Source organism: Saprolegnia diclina, assembly GCF_000281045.1.
Source record: "Saprolegnia diclina VS20 unplaced genomic scaffold supercont1.15, whole genome shotgun sequence".
NCBI lineage: Eukaryota > Oomycota > Saprolegniomycetes > Saprolegniales > Saprolegniaceae > Saprolegnia > Saprolegnia diclina.
In genome coordinates this window covers 660,910-681,288 of record NW_008246082.1, presented here as the reverse complement: position 1 = coordinate 681,288, position 20,379 = coordinate 660,910, and the positions used below count along the sequence as shown (strand labels likewise).

At 59.8% G+C, this 20,379-nt stretch overlaps 9 protein-coding genes across 11 annotated transcripts; 5 read left to right on the top strand and 4 right to left on the bottom strand.

Annotated features, from left to right (window-relative positions):
- Nucleotides 1–8: 8 nt before the first annotated feature.
- Nucleotides 9–596, bottom strand: SDRG_05795 (hypothetical protein). The gene is made up of 3 exons (XM_008611532.1): nt 492–596; nt 404–446; nt 9–359 (listed from the first exon to the last, which is right to left on the bottom strand). The coding sequence occupies exons 1-3, from the start codon at nt 591–593 to the stop codon at nt 28–30; spliced, it is 477 nt and encodes a 158-aa protein (XP_008609754.1). The 5' UTR covers nt 594–596; the 3' UTR covers nt 9–27.
- A 56-nt stretch (nt 597–652) lies between these two features.
- On the top strand, nt 653–4,384 carry SDRG_05794. 2 transcript variants are annotated; one of them, XM_008611531.1, is made up of 9 exons: nt 653–1,167; nt 1,211–2,399; nt 2,453–3,032; nt 3,077–3,255; nt 3,305–3,427; nt 3,478–3,707; nt 3,752–3,884; nt 3,924–4,174; nt 4,221–4,384. In XM_008611531.1, exons 1-9 carry the CDS (start codon nt 716–718, stop codon nt 4,321–4,323), a joined length of 3,240 nt encoding a protein of 1,079 aa, XP_008609753.1. In that variant the 5' UTR covers nt 653–715; the 3' UTR covers nt 4,324–4,384. The 2 variants fall into 2 exon arrangements, with proteins under 2 accessions (XP_008609753.1, XP_008609752.1); XM_008611530.1 differs by having other exon boundaries at nt 3,478–3,884.
- Nucleotides 4,385–4,562: 178 nt separating this feature from the next.
- SDRG_05793 (hypothetical protein) lies at nt 4,563–7,948 on the top strand. Its single transcript, XM_008611529.1, has 11 exons — nt 4,563–4,840; nt 4,885–5,068; nt 5,109–5,271; nt 5,318–5,456; nt 5,508–5,987; nt 6,033–6,180; nt 6,227–6,360; nt 6,403–6,450; nt 6,501–7,445; nt 7,491–7,589; nt 7,638–7,948. Exons 1-11 carry the CDS (start codon nt 4,619–4,621, stop codon nt 7,839–7,841), a joined length of 2,766 nt encoding a protein of 921 aa, XP_008609751.1. The 5' UTR covers nt 4,563–4,618; the 3' UTR covers nt 7,842–7,948.
- A 229-nt stretch (nt 7,949–8,177) lies between these two features.
- On the bottom strand, nt 8,178–9,879 carry SDRG_05792 (ornithine-oxo-acid transaminase). Its single transcript, XM_008611528.1, has 6 exons — nt 9,726–9,879; nt 9,622–9,672; nt 9,504–9,576; nt 8,775–9,455; nt 8,515–8,728; nt 8,178–8,463 (listed from the first exon to the last, which is right to left on the bottom strand). Exons 1-6 carry the CDS (start codon nt 9,801–9,803, stop codon nt 8,223–8,225), a joined length of 1,338 nt encoding a protein of 445 aa, XP_008609750.1. The 5' UTR covers nt 9,804–9,879; the 3' UTR covers nt 8,178–8,222.
- Nucleotides 9,880–10,699: 820 nt separating this feature from the next.
- On the bottom strand, nt 10,700–11,426 carry SDRG_05791 (hypothetical protein). Its single transcript, XM_008611527.1, has one exon. The coding sequence runs from the start codon at nt 11,397–11,399 to the stop codon at nt 10,824–10,826; it is 576 nt and encodes a 191-aa protein (XP_008609749.1). The 5' UTR covers nt 11,400–11,426; the 3' UTR covers nt 10,700–10,823.
- A 553-nt stretch (nt 11,427–11,979) lies between these two features.
- On the bottom strand, nt 11,980–12,689 carry SDRG_05790 (hypothetical protein). The gene has a single exon (XM_008611526.1). It carries the CDS (start codon nt 12,651–12,653, stop codon nt 12,078–12,080), a length of 576 nt encoding a protein of 191 aa, XP_008609748.1. The 5' UTR covers nt 12,654–12,689; the 3' UTR covers nt 11,980–12,077.
- A 251-nt stretch (nt 12,690–12,940) lies between these two features.
- On the top strand, nt 12,941–15,604 carry SDRG_05789. 2 transcript variants are annotated; one of them, XM_008611525.1, is made up of 2 exons: nt 12,941–15,298; nt 15,373–15,604. In XM_008611525.1, exons 1-2 carry the CDS (start codon nt 12,962–12,964, stop codon nt 15,418–15,420), a joined length of 2,385 nt encoding a protein of 794 aa, XP_008609747.1. In that variant the 5' UTR covers nt 12,941–12,961; the 3' UTR covers nt 15,421–15,604. The 2 variants fall into 2 exon arrangements, with proteins under 2 accessions (XP_008609747.1, XP_008609746.1); XM_008611524.1 differs by having other exon boundaries at nt 12,941–15,604.
- A 151-nt stretch (nt 15,605–15,755) lies between these two features.
- Nucleotides 15,756–17,463, top strand: SDRG_05788 (hypothetical protein). The gene has a single exon (XM_008611523.1). The coding sequence runs from the start codon at nt 15,818–15,820 to the stop codon at nt 17,240–17,242; it is 1,425 nt and encodes a 474-aa protein (XP_008609745.1). The 5' UTR covers nt 15,756–15,817; the 3' UTR covers nt 17,243–17,463.
- A 618-nt stretch (nt 17,464–18,081) lies between these two features.
- Nucleotides 18,082–19,716, top strand: SDRG_05787 (hypothetical protein). The gene has a single exon (XM_008611522.1). The coding sequence runs from the start codon at nt 18,297–18,299 to the stop codon at nt 19,635–19,637; it is 1,341 nt and encodes a 446-aa protein (XP_008609744.1). The 5' UTR covers nt 18,082–18,296; the 3' UTR covers nt 19,638–19,716.
- The last annotated feature ends 663 nt before the right edge of the window (nt 19,717–20,379 follow it).

Here is a 20,379-nt window from a genome sequence, read left to right as displayed (position 1 = left end):
TAATACCGTGTGCATACAAATGGTGTATTATTTGCGGGAAGCTTCGTCAAAGCGCGCGAGGCCGTTCGCACTCCAGCGCATGCTCTGCGCCCACGAGTCAAAGTCGAACGCATCGTGAATCATGCGTACGAGATCTTCCGCGTGCTCGTGCTCGCTCGAAAGCGAGTCTGTCGTGCTGAGCTCAGCGCGGAGGTGGTCGTAAAACTCGGGGGGCGACCAGCCCTCTTGAATCAAGAAGCGCTCGAGCTTGGTCTCGACGAGAGCTTGAAACTCGTCGTGGGCTTGCGTGCACTCGAGGCGGTACTCGGTGGCGCCGCCTTCAAAGAACGGAATCACGCGCTGCTCAAACGCAAACAAATCTACGAAAATTGAGTTTGGACGTGGGCGACGCCGGTCAAGTTACCGCCGAAACCATCTTCGTCAAGCTCCAAGAGGTACGTCAGCACCTACACGCAGCAGCAAGAGATATCGGCCAAGGAAGCCCATCGAACCTTCTCGATGACGTCCGGGGACCGTAGGCGCCGCGCGACGGTCTTGGTCCCTCGTGCCACGTCCTCCCGGGCCGAGTCCAATAGCCGCTGAAAGTTGTTCATCGCCAAATTGAGGATATGAAGGCCCACACCGGGGACCCATCGATAAACTTCTGCTTGGTCAACCATGTAGGTATGTTTTTAGTAGGACCCCGTACGTGGCCGTTTCATGAAACGCTCCCCCCATGGACGAGGTTGACGAGGATGAGGTCCGGCGACAGGTTGCGGTCGCGCTCTACCGCCATGAGAAAGGCCGCGCACTTGCTCTCAAGAAGCAGCGCGATATTCGGCGGGCGGTGGCGCTGCAGACCGCCAAGCATCGTCGGCGCGAGGCTGCTTGCTGCTCCGAGATGGCAGCCGAGGACGCAGCCTCCCGCGCTGCCCAAGCCTACTATTTTGGCCTCCTCCGCGCCGAAGCCGAGAAGCGCAAGTACGACGAGGAGCAAAAGGTCCTGCAGCTCGTATCAGCGACGCGGAAAACAGCCAAGTCGGCCGGCGCGGTCTTGAGCACGCCAGGCGCCCGCGGCCTCGAGCGTTTGGAGGTCTTGCGCCAGCGCACGGCGACGATTGAGCGCGACGCCGAGCTCCGACGCACCATGCGCCCACCAGGGCTGCACCTCGAGGCCCTTCGCGTCCGGTACTTACAGTTCAGTATTTCCTCCAATGTTACGGTCCAATAGAACGCTTTTGGCGGCGCACGGCACGGAGCACGCGATCGAGTGCTTGGAGCGAGCCATTCACGAGCAGCTTTGGCCCGAGATGCTGCATTTGCTATCGACGACGCCGACACTCGCGGCCGATTTTGAGACGTCGACGGGCTACACGCCGCTCGTCATGGCACTCTGCCACTGCAAGCCCAGCATTGCGCGGACGCTCTTGACCAAGCATAGCGCGTCCCCGCACCGCGAAACCAAAGACGGCAAGACACCGCTGCTCGCTGCCATCTGGGGCAACGACGTCGACGGTCTCCGGCTCCTCGTACAGGACTTTGGCGCGAACGTCCGCGCCGAGTCGACGCACTACGTGACGCCACTCCTCTTTGCGATTGAGAAAGGTCGGCTTGCGTGCGTCCAGCAGCTACTCGCGTTCGGCGCCGATCCGAACGACGCCAATGTCGAGGGGATCACGCCTTTGATCGCAGCGACAATGGCGCAGCAGATCGACGCCATCGAGGTGCTTTTAGCCGCCGGTGCGCGCTGGGAGATCCGCGGCAAAGATGACCGAACGGCGCTCGAGTGGGCGATTCGGTGTCAGTTTCACGCCTTCCACGACCGGCTCGAGCTGCTGCGCTTCCGCCCGCCCACGCAAAGCACCGATCGCGACGGAGCGCGGCGGCTGCGCGAGCGACGCGCCGACACCGCCATTGCCAACAGAGACGTCGAAGGCCTAATGGGCATGGTGCGGCGCGGTGAGGTGAGTCCCAACTTTGAGGGACACGCGCATTGCACGCCAATGATTGCCGTCTGTGAAATGGGCACATTAGCGCAGCTCCAGTCGCTCTTGGCCCTCGGCGGTCTTGCCAACCAGCCGAATCAGCTCGGTCAAACCCCGCTGTTGGCAGCGTGCGAGCGCGGGCACAGCGATATGCTCATCTGCCTCGTCAACGTCGGCGCCACCTTTGCTTACTGCGACTTTCGCGGTCACGATGCATTCACACATCTCAAGGAATTTCCCGACTTGGTGAGCCAATGGACGCCATACCGCCGGCAGTTTACGTCCGCACTCACACTGGGCACACCAAGTCGCCTCGCCACCTCGTCGGTGCCGCACCCATTTGGCATGCGCACCGAGCTCCGTCCCGAGTCGGCCGGCATTCGAGTGGCGACGCCACAGCTGCAATCACCGCCCGAGGACCCGGACGAGCTCGATGTGCGAAATAACATCCATGGTCAACCGACGACGGGCTCATTCTTCGAGCGTAGGCAAATACGCAGCACAAGTGGCAGCTGCAGCAATCGGGCTTGCGCCAGCGACCCGGGAAGCGCCGCGTCTTTGAAGAGGAGCGACACAAGGTGCTTAAAGCGCGGCAAGCTCCACGCCGGAATGCCCTTGCCGTGGTCCAGCCCGACCCGGAATCCTTCATTGCCCGGCCTCTTTGCGGCAACTGCGTCTTGGTCCGCGCCACGGCCTACTGCCAAGAGTGTATGCTCGCATACTGCGACAAGTGCGTGATGGAGCGCCACATTGACGCGGACATGCGTCACCACAGCACCGGGCCCATTACGCTGGAGGACATTTGCCGCATCAAACCGCCCAAGCCGTCGGATCCGCCCGAAGCGCAGCCGCTGTCCAAGAGCGTCAACCAGTCGCTGGACGCCATCGCTGCGCTGCGGACACTATTAAGCGCGTCGTGCGAGCCGTCGAGAGCAATGACACCGGACATGGACCCGGAGATCAAACTGCGGCTGCTGCGCGACCGGCGCGAGGATGAGCGGCGGCGACGCGAAGCCCACTTGGCGTTGAACGTACCGCAGGTCGCGGCTTCCACCGCTGCCGCGCAAGGTGCGACCAATGGTATATCGGACGCGCCCATGGCATGTCGATAGGCTCGTCGCTGTTTAGCAAGCCGAGCGAGGTGCGGCTCGCACGCAACTTTGCGCAACAGGGCAAATTTGCGAAAGCCGAGGCCGTCCTCCTCGACGCGTTCAACATGCAAGTCGCTTCGTTTGGCGCGACGCACCCGCTCGTGGGCAAGACGCTGTATGAAATGGGCGTCGTCTACAACGTACGTTTGCTTGTGAAATTTGCGCCAGCTGCAATACATATCTCGGCAGGCCAAAGGCGAGATGCGCGAGAGCAGCGCCAAGCTACTGGAATCGATAGCGTGCTTTGAGCAGCACCTTCCGCTGGACCACCATGATATTCTCCAGTCGACAACTGCGCTCTTGGAGTGCTGGGTACGGCGATACTCGTCGTAAGACAGTAGAGAGGGACTATCTTCTACTAGAGTAACGGACGCGAGTGGGGCCTCTGCACAGCGTTTGCCAAAGGGCTGAGTATTCAGCGACGCGACGCGCTTGGGCCCAAGCACCCACTTACGCTCGAGGCCATCGCGCTTCGCGCGAGCTACTGTGCGCAGTGGGAGCTGCAACTCATGTTCCGCGAAGATGCCCGGGGCCAGCGGCTTCTCGACATTGCCACCAACAGCGCGTCGTACGTCGACGCTGCGCAAGGACGGTGGGCTATCGACGCGACGCATGACAGTACCTTTGCTTGCGTAGGCGCCACTCGCAGTACTTGGCGCTGCTTACGAGCCCCAAAACAGAGAATGTTGAGCGCTTCGTTCGCTACGCCGACACGACGCACTACGCCGTGTACATTGAATTTTGGCTCGCCGTCCACGGCTTCCATGTCGTACGTTCTGGACGCATCCACGTACCTGAGGCGGCGTAGGCGTGCGACGCGAAAGCGCCAGGATTCCAGCCATATATTGCCGCGCGGGACCTCTTTAAGGCCTTCTTGAAGACGCAGCGCATCAAGTGCACCACGGCGACGCTGCGCAACGAGATCCGCCAGTGTCTTCGCGGCGAGACGAAGGAGACCAGGCCGATCCGCGACATCTTCAACAGCGTCGTCGACCTCGTGTTTCAAACGACGTGGAAGAGCGTCTACCTCCCGTACCTCGAGACGTCCGACGGCATGGCGTGCGTCCTGCGTGCGCCTTGCGTCAAGCTGATCACACGCATATAGGTGGCATGAGGCTGAGCACAAGGCAGCCATCGACGAGTACAATGATCTCGTCACCTCGGGCTTGCTCGAGCCACGCACGAGCGACCCAAGCCCACTCGGATAGCTGTCCACGTTGCATTTAAGTAATTTAAAGCCGTGCATTACAGCCCTTTAGTTAGTCGAAACCGCCGCGCGTAGTCGATTTCCATGGACTTGCGAAGAAGCGGTTTTCTGTGTCGTTCGAATCCGTAACGCCCTTCCCTCGTTTAAGTGACCTCGTATAATCCGTGTCCATACGTATACTTGATATATGTATGTTTCATAAAGGTAAAGTGGGAAGGTTGCTATTGGCATTCGGAGCCGCTAAGATCTTTCTGGGTCATAGTGCAAGTGGCCAGCGACCGCAGAAGCCGCACGCGATGGCCCTCTTCAGCGCCCGTGGCTTGAGCAACTTTATCAGCGAAATCCGGTCGTGCACCAACGCCGACGACGAGCAGAAGCGCATCGATAAGGAGCTCAACAAGCTGCGCCAGAAGTTCACGCAGTCGGGCCAGCTCAACTCGTACGACAAGAAGAAGTATGCGTGGAAGATCATCTACATCTACATGCTCGGCTACGACATTGACTTTGGCCACATGCAGGTACATCCTCGCCTCGTCTGCAGACGAATCTCACGCGAGTCTAGGTCATCAATCTCGTCTCGGGCGCCAAGTACTCGGAAAAGTGTCTCGGGTACCTCGGCGTCTCGATCTTGCTCAAGAGCTCCGACGAACTGATGACGCTGGTCGTCAATTCGATCCTGAACGACCTCACGTCACCCGACGCCGCGTTCCAGTGTCTCGCGCTCTGCTGCGTCGCCAACCTCGGCGGTACGGCGAATTACGAACCACCATTTTGAGAATCCCGTAGGCATGGAGCTCTGCGAGACGCTGGCGCCGCACATTGTCAAGCTGCTCATGAGCTCCAGCAGCATCTGCCACGTGCGCAAGAAGGCCGCATTGTGCGTTCGCCGTATCATGCCCGCGATGCCTGATGTCGTCATGCCGGATGAGCTCGAGCCGCGTCTCCAAACGTGCGCCAAATGAGTCGTGGATGCATCTTTATGAACGAGTGAGTAGGCTCATGGAAGATCGCCACTTGGGCGTCGTGACGTCGGCCGCGAGCTTGCTCCAGATGGCGCTGACGCAAACCCCCGGCGGGTACAAGTCGCTGATTGAGATTTGCATCGAGCGTCTCTCCCAGCTGGTCATGAACAAGGTGCGTCAACTTGACAATTAAACCCATACTGAAGTAAGAGTGAATGCGAAGGCGTGCCCGCGCGACTACATGTACTACTCGACGCCGTGCCCGTGGCTGCAGATCAAGCTCCTGCGCATTCTGCAGACGTACGGCATGCCGGAAGACCCGCGCTTGGCCGAGAAGCTCAACGACACGCTGCGCAAGATCCTTGGCCGACCGAGCCCGGGCAAAGGCGCCAAGAACAATGCAATCTACGCCGTACTGTTCGAGACGGTCAACCTCGTGATAGCTCAGGGCAAGAAGGCCGACCCAAAGCTCCACGAACAAGGCATCCAGCTCCTTGCGCGCTTCATCTCGGTGAGCGAGCCCAACATCCGGTACATTGGCCTCGACTCGATGAACCGCCTCGTGCGTCTCGACGGCGTCTCGGAAGCTATCAAGGAGCACAAGGCGACCGTCATCTTTTCGCTCAAGGACGCCGACAACAGCGTGCGTCGGCGCGCGCTCGACCTTCTCTTTGCCATGTGCGACCACTCGAACGCGCTTGAGGTGCGTGGATGGTGCGTCAACTTTTATGTAATTTTTTCGCGCTAGATTGTGGGCGAGCTCGTGACGTACCTTGCGGTGGCCGACGCGAGCATCCGCGAGGAGATCGTGCTCAAGGCCGCGATCCTTGCCGAGCGATACGCCAAGGATCTCCGCTGGTACGTGGACACGGTCCTCCAGCTCATCACGATCGCCGGTGCGTTGCCATATATATATGGATCCAGAATATGGATAACGTACAGGTGCCGACGTGCCCGACGACGTGTGGCACCGAGTCGTGCAGATCGTCACCAACAACGAAGACCTGCAAAAGTACACGGCCGAGGTCATGTTCCGCGCGCTCGAGCCCAAGCACGTAGATGAGACGACGGCCAAGGTACCGTAAGGGTACAAGCGTCGACCGATAGCATGTGCGTAGTTTGGCGCGTACGTTGTCGGCGAGTTTGGCTACCTCATGGTCGAAGACGTACGTGCTACTTCCTGCCTGCTGGTTCCATACCGAAATTACATGGGTAGCCCGACATGTCGAGCCAGCGCCAGTTTGACGTGCTGTACCAGCACTACTCGACGAGCTCGCTCGCGACCAAGTGTCTCATCTTGACGGCGTTCATCAAGATGGACAACTTGTACGAAGACATTCGGCCGCGCGTGCTCGACGTCTTCAAGAAGTGCACGTCGCACGTCGACCTCGAGACGCAGCAGCGCGCTTGCGAGTACTTCACACTCCACCACGCCGGCGACGACACGATGAAGAGCGTGCTGGAGCCGATGCCAGTGTTTCCCGACACGCGCGAGTCGGCGCTGGTCGTGCGCCTCCGTCAGCAGCAGCAGGGCTCCGAAGACGACGGACCTGGCGCCCCGGTGCGCGACGAGCCGCTCGACAGCAGCGAGAAGGAGAGCAGCAGTGGTGGCGACCTTCTCACAATCGACAGCCCTATCAAAGGCAACGTCGTGGGCGGCGCAGGCGGTCTCCGCGCCCCGACGCCCGTCGACATTTTCGGCGGCGGCCCGCCGAGCACCGTGGACCCGGCCCAGCTCGCGTCGTGGTTCCACAAGATTGTCGCGACCAACCAAGGCGTGTTGTACGAAAGCGACTTGATCCAGATCGGCGTCAAGCAAGAGTTCCGCGGGTCCCAGGGCCGACTGAGCCTCTTTTACGGCAACAAGAGCGCGTCGCCATTCACAAACGTCTCGGCGAGCGTCAAACCCGTGCCGTTTCTGCGCGTCCAGGCCGAAGAGCTCGGACGTGAAGTCGGGCCCAAGCAACAGCTCAAGCAGCAGATCATGCTCGAGTGCATGCAGCCGTTCGTGTCGCCCGCTGAGCTCAGCGTCGCGTTCACGCTCAACGGGTTGCCGGTTTCGTTTGACGTCAAGCTGCCGTGTGTCGCGACCTCGTTCCTCGAGCCCGTGAAACTCTCGGGCGACGACTTTCAGAAGCGGTGGGTCGCCCTCGAAGGCCAGGTACCAACGACGAATACAACTCAAGAGCTAACGGCTCGCGACTAGGGCCGCGAGCAGCAAGACGTGTTTGTTGCGGCCACCAAAATGGACGTGCAGGCCAATGTCAAGCTCCTTACCGAGGCCATGAAGTTTGGTCTGGTCGAGGTACCCTGTTTCTTTGATCGAAGGAGGGTGGGCCCCATCGGTGCGTAGGGCGGCGACCCGTCGGGCGGCCTCGCGCTTGCGGCGACGTTTCGAACGGGCACGACCGCGCCGACCGGCGATAAGATCTCGGTCGGGTGCTTGGCCAAGCTCGAGAGCAACCCGCAGGCCAACTCGTACCGCCTCACGGTCCGCGCCGTGCACCCGGACGTGAGCATCGCACTCAAAAACAACATCAAGGGCGTCCTCGCCTAGGTTGCGTTCGACTAACTACTACTGCATTTTCTTTTTCGCTTGTCCGGTCAGTCGACTATTGAATGTTTTAGTAGAAAGAACCGGTTGACTCGATGTATGTTGACAAAGCTACCTGTGCATGGCGACGCTTTCGCGGTTGATGCAGCTGCGGAGACCCGATGCGACGACGTCAAATTGGCGATGACTTCAGTTGCACTCGTTCAATGACACTGTCTCGAGGGCGCCAAGAGCGACCCAGCAGCCCACATATGTGGATAGAGGAGCAGCTCACTGCGGTGGGTCGGTATGTGGACGCGTACTGGGCTCTGCCCGGGACGGCAAGACGACTCGCCAGCGTTGGCTAACGGGAATCTTCTTTCACAAAGGTATGTACATGGATGTCTATTCGATGGCGGCGAGGCCTTCCTTGAGGATGCGCGTGCAGTCCTGCATCTCCTCCTTCGTGATGCAGAGCGGCGGCGCGAGGCGGATGATGTTGCCGTGCGTGGGCTTGGCCAAGAGGCCCTTGTCGCGCAGAAGCATGCAGAGGTCCCACGCGTTGGGCTTGCCCGCGCGCTCGTTGATGATGATTGCGTTGAGGAGACCGCGGCCGCGCACGCCCTTGCAGACGCTCGACGTCTTACTACGAGTGGTGTGAGTACACATATGAAGGTGCAACAGTGTTGTTTCGTACATGTATTCCGTCATGTCGGCGCGGAACTCGTTGCCGAGCGCAAAGGCGTTCTCAGCCATCTTCTCTTCCTTGAGCACCTTGAGCGCTTCGATCGCGACCTTGCAGCCGAGCGGGTTGCCGCCGTACGTCGAGCCGTGCTGGCCGGGCTTGATCGTGAGCATGACTTCGTTCGACGTCAAGACGGCCGAGACGGGGTACATGCCACCCGAGAGCGCTATCACAAAGTCGCTAGTACACATTCAACAACGATATGGACATACCCTTGCCGAGGATGAGGATGTCGGGTTTGACGTTGTCGTAGTTGACCGCGAGCATCTTGCCCGTGCGCGCAAGACCGGTTTGCACTTCGTCGGCAATGAAGAGCACGTTGTGCTTCTTGCAGAGCTCCGAGACCTGGCGAAGGTAGCCGTCAGTGGGGACAACGACGCCGGCTTCGCCCTGGATCGGCTCGACCATGAAGGCGGCGATCGTCGGGTCGCTCTCAAGCTTCGAGCGGAGTGCCTCGATGTCGTTGTACGGGACCTTGTCAAAACCGGGCATGTACGGGCCAAAGCCGCCAAACGCATCCGAGTCGTCCGACGACGAGATCGCGCTCATGGTGCGGCCCCAGAAGTTGCCGTTGGCAAAGATGACCTTGGCCTGGTTCTGCGGCACGCCCTTGACATCGTACGCCCAGCGGCGCGCGAGCTTGATGGCGGTCTCACCGCCCTCGACACCCGTGTTCATGGGCAGCACGCGATCGTAGCCAAAGTAGTCGGTGACAAACTCCTCGTACTCGCCGAGCACATCGTTGTAGAACGCGCGCGACGTCAGCGTGAGCTTCTGGGCCTGCTCCGTGAGCGCGTTCAAGATGCGCGGGTGGCAGTGGCCCTGGTTCACGGCCGAGTACGCGCTCAAAAAATCGTAGTACTGCTTGCCATCGACGTCCCACATGTGCACGCCTACAATTTGTCATCAGACTCTCGCTTCAACATGCGCGCTGCTCGTACCCTTGGCCTGCTTGATCACGACCGGGAGCGGGTGATAGTTGTGGGCACCGTACTTGTCTTCACGGGCCATGATCTACATGGTTGTCAGCCTCGATTGCTATTGGGTTGCAGCTCGTACCTCGGCGGCCTTGGCGCTCGTGGCATGGTCGGCATGGCTGTGGGCAATCGTCTACATGGCGACGCGCATGAGCCATCCGGCAGCGGTGGTGGTCCATGGCGTACCTCGGCGGCGGCGAGGCCGTTGGGCGCGCGGATGGCCTTGAGGAGAGCGTGGTTGTGGCGGGCGACGGCGCGGTGCATCTTCGTGTGTGGTGTTCAAGCCAAATGCAAAAGTGGCAACCGCCAAGCAATCTTCGAAAGAAATCCTTGCTGTCGTGTGGGCGCCAGTGTATTTTAATGGCCGTCCCATAGAAAACCGTGTCATTTTCGCTGCATAAATAATAAAAATGCAAATCCGAACTTCGAAGGCAGCGAGGGGATGCCATTCGCCAGCTGGTTGGTTGACTTCAACTTCGAAGTTGCCGATTTTCAACACAACGTATTTAAATACCTTGATGTTTGTATGGACTCGGTACAAATAGTATCGCGGTGTCGTTCGTGTGCGACAATCCCGCTGATCTGAGAGACTTTTTGAGAGACTTTTCGAACGCAACCAGCTGGACCCCGCAGTCCCGCGCGAGTCCGTGGGGCTCCGAGCGTGACCAGGCAGATGGGCCCAAGCGCGTACGTATATCTCTCTACCGGGTGGGTGCTGCGTCGAGTCGTCGGACGACGTAGCCGTGCCGGCATGGAAGGTGAAATGCAGCAGGCGAGCGGCAGGCGTGGCACCGTGCCCGTCGGCGTCCTGTCGCCGCTGCCGTTGGACAACCGCCACATCGACGGCTATGTAAGTCAGGTTGCAACTGTGTGCTGGTTGAACAAGGTGATGGCCACGTGGCGACGCATGGGCCTCCGTCTCTTCCGCCCTGCTTGTGCGGCTGCTGCTCTGTGATTGCACCACCAGGATCGGCCGTGAGAGACTTTTCTAGTAATGGGTTACGGCAAAAGTCTCTCAGACCAAAGCTTCAATGTCGTCAGGCAGGCTTCGCCAACGGCAAGAACGAATGGTTGGGCCTGAAGAGGTCGGCCTTGGATGGGAGCAGCTGCTGCACCCGAAGCGGGATGAAGCTCGAGGTGGCCAAGGAAAGGTGTGCGCTCGCGTGGTTGTCCATCGTGTTGCCCTCGCCGAATTATCACCATGTCTGCATGGACGAGCAATGCAGCATATCTGATGGTCATACGAGCGGCGACAAAGCCACCCCAGAGACATGCTAAGATCTACTACATTTGTTTCTTTGCCCAGTCGTCAAACATGACGCGGTAGTCGTCGAGCTGCCGCGTGAGCATCGCGTTCTCGTCGAGGAGCTTCATGTACGCGTCCGAGTGGCTCGCCGCCTGCTTCCTGAGCGCCTCGATCTCCTTGTCGCGCTTCACGCTCTCTTCGGCCGCGCGCTGCATCGAGAGCGAGAGGCCACGCGCAAAGTCGTCAGCCGCGCGCTTGTACTGCCGAAGGCCGTAGTCCGCCTTGCCTTTGCGTGAGTAGACTTTGGCCCAGAGCGGATCGAGCTTCTCGGCCTCTTCAGCGTCGGCCAGCGCCTTCTGGAACTGACCCAGCTCCGAGTACGCGGCCGACCGGTTGCTAAATAGCGTTGCGGTGGGCTTCACGGCGAGGCCACATGTGTAGTGGTAGATCGCGGTCTCGTAGTCCTTGCGGTTGAAGCACGCGTTACCTTCGTCTTTGTGCACCGAGTCGTCTTCGTCGCTGGGCACGTTGCGCCCCGACTTGTGCAGCTTGGAGAGGTTCACCGGCAGCTGCTCGGCCGCATCGTCGCCGCCACCGCCCCAGAGCCAATTCATCTGTCGTCGCAACCCGCCACAACGCCGGATGCTGATCCGTAAACTGTGTGACCAACGCTCTGCAATTGCCGATCATTTAAATCATTTAATTGCTGACACGCCATCTCGAGTCGGAAGGGATGGTGGACCACGGCTACTGTAGCCGCCACTCGCGCTACAACAAAGGTAGCCTAGTCTCTCGTCCTTCAGCTCGTGGGTTAGCTTGACTGGCTGCAATTGCCGTCGCCGGCGCACCGGACAAGCAGCCACGTCGTATGAGCTACGAGTGGCAACGAGCTTCCCAGAGGTGCATGGTCAGGTGTCGTGGCTCGTTATATTGTACTTAACGTTATGACAAGGTGTGCTACAATGGTTATGGCTTCGCTTGGTGTAGAGTGTATGAACCAAACCTCGGTGTCTGGACCAGAGTAGTTGCTGTCTGGTTACAGCAATTCAGTGAAGCGGAATAAAGTCAGCGCCAACGATTCCCAGACGCGTCGTTGCTGGCTCGCTGCCGGGCGGTCGGTACCATCGTAGAGCGGAGCGTCTCTTCGTCGGACGACGACTACAGAGCACAAACTAGAATGCGCAAGCCTGCGAGTTGTACACACAAGATTGCATGGATTGATGGGCGTTAAATAAGATCTCCCGCCGTTTTCAGCGTGGCGCGCCACTAAATAGAGCAATGGGCACACGGTCTCAAATGACCACGATGGACGACTGGCACTCGGAGGCAAAGATGTCGTAGAGCAGCGCGAGGCGATCGGTCTTTTGTACTTTGGCGGGTGCGTCGGTCTCAATGTGCACGACCTCGAGCTTGCGCTTTCCGGTTGCCGCCGGCGCCTCGTTGTCGTGCCACTGCTGCACAATGTCACCTTCGATGGCTGTGATGAGAGCTTCTTCGAGGCGCCGCAGCTCGCGCTCCTTCTCGGCCTTCTTCGAGTTGGCTTTCCGCGACCGGAGAATACGGCGCGTTTGCCGCGTAAACTTTTCAATGTACACGTCGGTGTAGCCGGCCTCCCGGAGCAGCGTCGCTCGTTCGTCGGCGGTTATGCGTTGCGCCTTTTGAGGCATCTTGGTCGCACTGCAGCCGACGGCCTCAGTGCGCGTCTGGATCGGGATGCCACGCAGGCCAATGGCGGGCCCGCCCGAGCGCGGGATGGCGCTGCCGCCATGGCCCACGGGGAATTCGTACACGGTCGCGTGCGACCAGGCCACGTGCTTGGTGGTAGTGGCGGCTGGCCTCGCTGCGGACTCGTCGGTGCTGCTGGACATGGCTGCTGGTTGGTGATTTCCGCTTTTACACCTTTCTTTTCAGCGAGCAATTTCTATTTGGATACGCGGGGTGCATATTAATATACTGGATTCTGTCTCTTCCGTTTTAAAAATATACTATTAACACTGCGTTTTTATATGCCGATTTGAATTCAAGAATAAAAACACACGTCGACAACTTGAAATAAATCGGCAATGGCGTTTTGGATCTTGAGAAGGTTTCCACAACCCTGGCGTCGGAATCCTCGTCAACGATTGGCCAAAACCCGTAGATTTCCAATCGATCTAAAAATAGATTGCCGCGCCAGATGCTGGCGCGTCCGTCCGGCGACGATGCCATCGAGACAACCATCCACGAGCTCGTCGCTGACCTCGTCCGACCCGCGCATGGCAGCGACCATCATGAGCCCATGCACGTAGCACCAGCGACTATGGCCGTGGCGGTGCTGGCCTCGCTCACGCGGCTCGCAGCGGCCAACACCCGCCTCCGAACGGTGGTCGCCGATGCGCTCAGCCCGCACTGGATGGCCTTCGCCGCCTGTCTCTACGATGCAACGACGTCGGTGCATGCGCTTGTCTGCTTGGCATCGTGCATAGACAGCTCGCGCCGCCACCAGCGCCAAATGACGCGCGCGATTCCTGGCGTCGTCGTACAGGATGCGACAGTGATGCTGTACGCCGTGTGCGTGCCTGAGCGCGTCAATACCGCGTACAAGCAATGGCGGCGGCGACAAAAGGCGCTGCGGGGCCATCGCGCACCGCATGGCGTCCCACCCGACGCGTCGGGGGGCCCGGCGCCATGCTACTGCAATGCGTGCTTGGGCGTGCTCCAGCTCTTCCCAACCTGGCGCGCGCACTTCTACGACCTCGACTTGTGGCGTGTGGACGACGACGATGACGTGAGGATGACTCGCCCGCAGAAACCTCCGTCGCTCCGCGAGTACCTCGAGGTCGTCATGGCGTTTCACGGCCGCCGATTCGAACGTCATTTGCTGCCACGGGACGCCGAGAACCCAAGTGCTGGCTGCGCTACCTTGTATGCGCTACGCCTTCCGCGAAGCCAAGAGAGCGACAAGGTCGACGAAGAGATTTGTGATTTCGACGTGCGCGACGAAGATGGCGTCCTCGATCCTCGACGGGACATTGTCGCACTCGTCGTTCACGAGGAAGTCGGTCTCGAACTACTGCAGCTACAGCACGACAGCGTGGAAGAGGCGACCAACGAGGTACAAACGCCGATGACGACGAATGACAGCCCAACAGTCGCTGCAGCTCCCGCGCCAATGGTGGTTGTGCTGCATGAAGTCATGCGACGCGTGCCGGTGTGCCGTTATGACGCGAGCCCAACGGTGGTCGAGCCCGTCTCGTCGCTCGTCGAGTACCTTCGATCGCTCCACGCGCTCTTCCAAAGCTTGGACCCGAATGGCGACGGGTCGATCACGAAGCACGAGTTCATGGACGCACTCACCGACCACGCGACGCTCCGTGCGCAGCTCGAAGCCTCGTACGGCGACCACGCGGACGGGTCGACGTTGGACGACGATCGCCTCGAAATGGTGTTTGCACTCATTGGCGCTGGCCGCGACACACTAATTTGGGACGACTTTGTCGCGTACTTTGGCGATCCAACGCGCATGGAGCGCGTCCAGCAGCCTGCAGTACGCGTCGAGGTGCAAGCCACGATGGCGTTTCTGCTGCGCTGCCTCGCCGACGATGTAACATCCGACGATTTCGTTGTCGAAGATGTCGTCGACTGCCACATGTGTTGGATTACCGTCTTGGCCGATGCGGACGCGCAAAAGCTGCGTCTCGAGGCAGTGCGCAATGACGCTGGCGAGCAGCTGCGGTTCAGTGCCAGCGTGCCCCAAGCCGCGCTTTGCGTCCTTGACCCTTCACCGTTTGCGCTCCTCCACCTCACGGTCGAGTCGCTGGAGGAGCTCGTGGCGCGAACTGTCTTGTGCTACCACCCACCGCATATGTGCATGGCAGCGCACGGCGCACGGGTCGCTTTGCGCGAGGTGCCGCATACCGAGGCCATCACGCTTCGTGCACCAGTCAAAAAACCCTCGCCGACGCCGATCCCGGGCCTCTCGGCGTCCATGGTGTCGGCGATCGACCGGTGCAAGACCGCGCTCGAGACGCAGCTGCAAAACATGGCCTGTCTGCAGCGTGAGAACGCGACGGAATTCGCGGCGGCGACCACGACGCAGCTGCGGCAGTGGATTGACCAGTGCAACGCGCGCATGACGAGCCTCGCCCAGCCGAGTGCGTTCCCAAAGAGCACGCACGCGCTTCGGGCGGCGGCCCGCGATCGGTGCCAGCAGATCCGACGCGACTTCATCGACTGCGCCCGCCGCATTGCCATGGTGGACGTGCAGCTCTGGAGCGCCGAAGCTTCAATCGACCTTGTGCAAGCGACAGTTCTCACGCTTCACGACGTGCTTCACTGTAGTGCCGATGTCCACTACTGGGAGCGTCGGGACGAGCGTATCCCGAACCTCGGCCTCTCCAACAGCGTGTGGGCCAATGGCTACCCCGACGCGCTCTATCCGAAAGCAACCGAAGCCACGCGAGCAGGGCAAAAGAAGCGCAGCAACAAGCTGCGGCGTGCTGTGCAGGCGGCACGAAGCGTCCACCACCAAGTCGTAAGCTAGTAGAAGCACTCGGCACATGTATCGTAGGAAGATGGAGCCAAGAGCACTCACGTTATGTGTGCAAGGGCAATGGCCACGAGCGAATACTGCAGTCGCCCTATCACCGTGAGTAGCTTGACGACGCTCCAAGTCAGTGCCACGGCAGCGCCATGATAGCCTTGCCTCACACGCTGGCACGCTAATTTTTCACCAACCATTTGCAGCTACTAACACCGCAGGTGCTCCTACCACCCGAGTACCTTCTGCAGAGTGAATGGACGACAGACTATGGGCGACGAGCTGGCGTAGTAGCTACTCGGAAAATAAGTCCAGGCAAGCCCATGCCTTGGACAAGCCGCGTGGAGGCTGTCGCCACTCGCGCGAGGCACCTCCGTCCTGGGCGACACCTTCCTGCTTAGTAGGACCCGCGCCTTCTTGGCTGCCTGCTGCACTTAGCCGCCTGCTACGACGTCGCCAACGACAGGCAAGTTGGCTCGTATCCTGCAACGGCACAGATTCCACACTGCGGTGATGGGCGGCTCGTCTGTGATTGGCCGATGGTTGACAGCATATCTTTCGGGTCGGTGGCTCGCCAGAGAGCAACTGGCCATGGCGCCCAACGTCGTCTTGCTCGGGAGCGGCCGCGCCTCGTACGCGGCGATCGGCGTGCAGGAAAAGGACTTTGAGCACGGCCTCGCGACCATCCCGCAGTCGGTTCTCGACGAGATCGTCGCCCACAAGCGGCGCATCTACTGGTCGCTCTTCCTCCTCGAGGGCTCCGTCATGTGGGCCTACTACACGTGCCTCTCGGCGCAAGACTACTACCGCGCAAGCTTCCCGCACGTCGCGTTCGCCTTTCTGACGACCCCGATTCTGACATGGCCGCTCACGCTCGGCCATCTCGCCCAAATGTGGTTTGGCCTCGACAAGTCCATGGGCAACCGCCGCATGCGCGTCGTGCTCGGGTACGCTCTCTTCGCCGCCTGTGGCCTCGCGATCCTCGCCCAAGACTACCTGCATTTGCCCGAGACGGACGGTGCGACCATGGTCTTGGCCTGCTTTGCCATTGTCGGTATCGCCCACTCGCTCGTCGAGCCCGCCTACTATGCGATTGCAGCGCTCTTCCCGGACGAGTCGTTCACGAACGCTGTCCAGCTCGGAAACGTCTCGGCCGGCGTCTTCAACATCACCGCGTCGACGCTTCTGCGACTGCTCGTGGGCGGCGACAGCAGCACGCAGCTCGCGTTCTACCTCTTCATCTTCCTCCTCCTTGCCGTGTGCGCGTGCGCGCTCGTGGTCTACTGCCGCCTCGAGTCGCTCCACTGCGTCAAGTACCTCCTCGACCGCGCCGACGACGACCACCGTAAGCACGGTGACCCGCCGCTGCACATGCTCTGGGCCAAGTTTGTCCGCGTTGCCAAAATGCTTCCGAGTCCGATGGTTGCGCAGTTCCTCCTCTTCTTTTGCTCGCTCACGCTCTTCCCGGGCGTCGGGTGCTCGTCGGCGCTTACGGACCCGCGCTACGCCGACGCGATGACGTGGTTCTGCTCGCCCGGCATCGTGGGCGCCTTCAACTTTGGCGACTTCTTTGGTCGCCTCGCGTGCACCAAGCAGGTGTATGCGGCCGTCTCGCTGCGCGCGTGCGTCGCGTGGTCCTTCTTGCGTTGGGCGTGGCTGCCGCTGCTCCTCCTCGGCATGGCCTCCAACTCGAGCGTCTACGCCTTTGGTTCGTACCCGCTTCTCGGTGTCTTTTGGCAAGTCGGCCTGAACTTTGGCCTTGGCTTCACCGGCGGCCTCTTCTCGACGCTGACGATGGGCTTGGCCCCGCGCCTCGTCGCGCAGGAAGACCGCGAGGCCGCGTCCGCGCTCATGGTCATGTGCCTCTTCCTCGGCCTCTCGTGCGGCTCGACGATGGGCTGGGCGCTCGAGAACAGCCACTGGCTCGGTCTGCTCTAGGACGCAGTCGTATACACAACTACATACAGTTAGGACGGCGTCCCTCCATGTGACGATACGTGGCTCTCGTGTCTTGACCGCGAGGCTCGTGTCGCAGCACCAGCGACCTTGTGCTAACGCACACAGCGGCGTGTATGTGTCGTCGGTGTGGCGGCGTCGCCGCCGGCAGTTCATCACGGCGGTGTAAAATTGGGTAAAATTGAAGTCGAGCTTGAAGTCGGGGCGGCCGGGACATGATAACACCGCCATCCGCGATCCTTCGACGAGATCGAGCGCGTTGCATGCAAGGATGATCGTGCATGCGCCGGCGACCGGTGAGGACGGCGAGGGACTCCGTGGGCGACTCGAGGCGGTCGTGACCCACGGAAGAATCACTGGCTGCCGTGCGCTCGAAAGAAAGGCCACATCGTATTCGTTGAGGCTCCCACAGCGTCGAGGGAAAAAGAAGAGAGGTCCCACTTTCGTGCGAGCGCAAAGAACGGCCTCCGTAACTGATGACACAACCTTGGCACCGACTGACGCGACTATACACGGCTTGCCTAGCAACCTCAATAGTAAATGTGGGACTGCTTGTGCTGCTGCTGATATTAGCCCCAGCGCTGCGTTTGAACCTCGTCTCTTCTGTGTCCTTGCGACGTCGAGAACGACAGCGAACACGAGCGGCGAAGCGCGGGGCACGGCCCACGTCATTCGCGACCAAGAAGAGGAGCATGACATCGAGGTGGCCCACATCTTTGGGCCGCCGCTTTGATTAACAATCAAGGCGCACGTCTGGGCTCATCAGGTAGGTGACTTCAACACGGCAACCTCGTCTTCAATCTTCTGGCGGCCTCTGCCTCCAGTCTGTTTGCGCCAAGCAGAGCAGAAGCGCGCCGGAACCACGAGATTTGTTGACTAGATACAAGTTACACATATGCGACATGTAAATCATCAGGTTTGGCTGCCAACTGGATCTCGACTGCAGACGTGAGCAGACCGGTCGCTCGTTGTGGCGGCCCACGTCAGCTAGTTCGCTCACAATCCAATTTGCCTCGGCCGCAGTACATTGAGTAGCATGACTGCGCCGTACCACGAAGCTGTCGACGTCAAGGAGAAGGACCTCGCGCTCGAGACCCAGGTCGGCGACAGTGAGATCCCGCAGCACGTCCTCGATGACATCAAGCTCCACAGCGCGACGATCTACTGGTCGCTCTTCTTCCTCGAAGGCTCAGTCATGTGGGCGTTCTACTCGTGCCTCTCGGCGCAGGACTACTATGCCAGCACGTTCCCCAACGTCCAGTTTGCCTTCTTGACGACCCCGATTCTGACGTGGCCGCTCTCGCTTGGTCACATCATCCAGATGTGGTTCGGCCTCGACCGCGCCCTCGGCAACATGAACCGCGTCTACATCGGCTACGGTCTCTTCGCTGCCTGCGGCATCTTCATCCTCGTCCAGGGCCAGCTCGGCCTCGAGGAGTTCACGGGCGCGACCCTCGTCTTGCTCTGCTTTGGTCTCGTCGGTGCGGCGCACTCGCTCACCGAACCCGCGTACTACAACGTCGCGTCGCTCTTTCCGGATGAGAAGTTTACGAACGCGATCCAGGTCGGCAACGTCGTCGCGGGCTGCATCAACGTCACGGCGGCGACGCTCATCCACTGGGCGGTCTCGGGCGCCAAGGACTCGGACGGCGGCGTCAAGCTCTCGTTCTACATCTTCATGTCGCTTCTCCTCGTTGTGTGCGTTGGTGCCGTCATCGTCTACTACCGCCTCGAGAAGATCCCGTGCGTGCGCTACCTCCTCGACCGCGCCGCCGCCGACCACAACAAGCACGGCAAAGTGTCGCTCCCGACGCTCTGGGCCAAGTTCTTCCGCGTCGCCAAGGTCATTGTGATGCCCATGATCGCGCAGTTCATGCTCTTCTTCTGCACGCTCACGCTTTTCCCGGGCTTTGGCATCTCGTCGGTCCTCAAGTTCAAGACGGTCATGTCGTCGTCGGGCGGCCCGTGGGTCATCTCGCCGGGTATCATTGCCCCCTTCAACTTTGGCGATCTCATTGGCCGTGTCCTCTCGACCAAGTCCGCGGTCAAGATGTTCTCGCTTCGCTTCTGCTTCTTCTTTTCGTTCTTCCGCTGGGTTTGGCTCCCGCTCTTGCTCCTCGGCACGGCCACCAACTCGCTCTACTCGTTCGGCGACTCCGAATGGAGCGCGTATGCGTTCCAGGTCGTCCTCTACGTCATCCTCGGTATCACGGGCGGTCTCTTCTCGACGATCACGATCGGCATGGGTCCGCTGCTCGTGCGACAGGAGGACCGTGAGGCCGCTGCGGCGCTCATGGTCATGTTCCTCTTCCTCGGCCTCTCGTGCGGCTCGACGTTCGGCTGGGTCATTGGTCACAACCACTGGTTTGGCTTGTAAATCGTCATCCGTCGCGTCCTAGTGTGTTTATGACAACAAACATTAAACCCTTGTCATAATTTATGCTTTTTCATTGGTACCCCTTGTCTTATCCTTGACAATAAGGCAAGTTGGAAGCGCTTTGCGGTTGCTGTGCGACTCGTACACCCAGTGTGTACCAGTCGCACAGCCACCATGATGCGCTTTTCCTTATATAGTTCTGTATGATTTCTTTTCCTTGTCCACAAAGAAAGTAGGCTAGCGTCATCCACTGGCACTTGCATGGGTTGCTGTGCCGGCCTGTCGAGCGTTGCCAGAGTTATATTACAACCCGCTGATGTCGACATGAGGCTACTCGCAGACACTGTGGGGCTGCCACTATAATAATAGACAGCGTCTATCAGCGCAGAGTCAGCTGAGTCCATCCAGCGCTTCTTCACGACTTCTTCTGCAGGACAGCATCGTCGTTTTGAAGTACGAGTACCGGGGTACATGTTGAGGGTACTTGTAGGCATCAAGAAGTTCGTTGGATGGCTTGAGCTTCGAGGATGAGGCTCAGATCAACGGTGACGCAAATAGAGTTAACTTGAGCATGATTCATTGCACTGTCGAACCACTGTTGTCGAACCACTGCTGCCGAATACCACTGCTCTGCAGAACAACACACGATCGAGTGATCTTGCGGTTGGCACATGGGTTTGACCTTGGCAACCCGGCAATTCATAATTTGCAAAACTGCATCGCTAGGACTACAATCATTAGC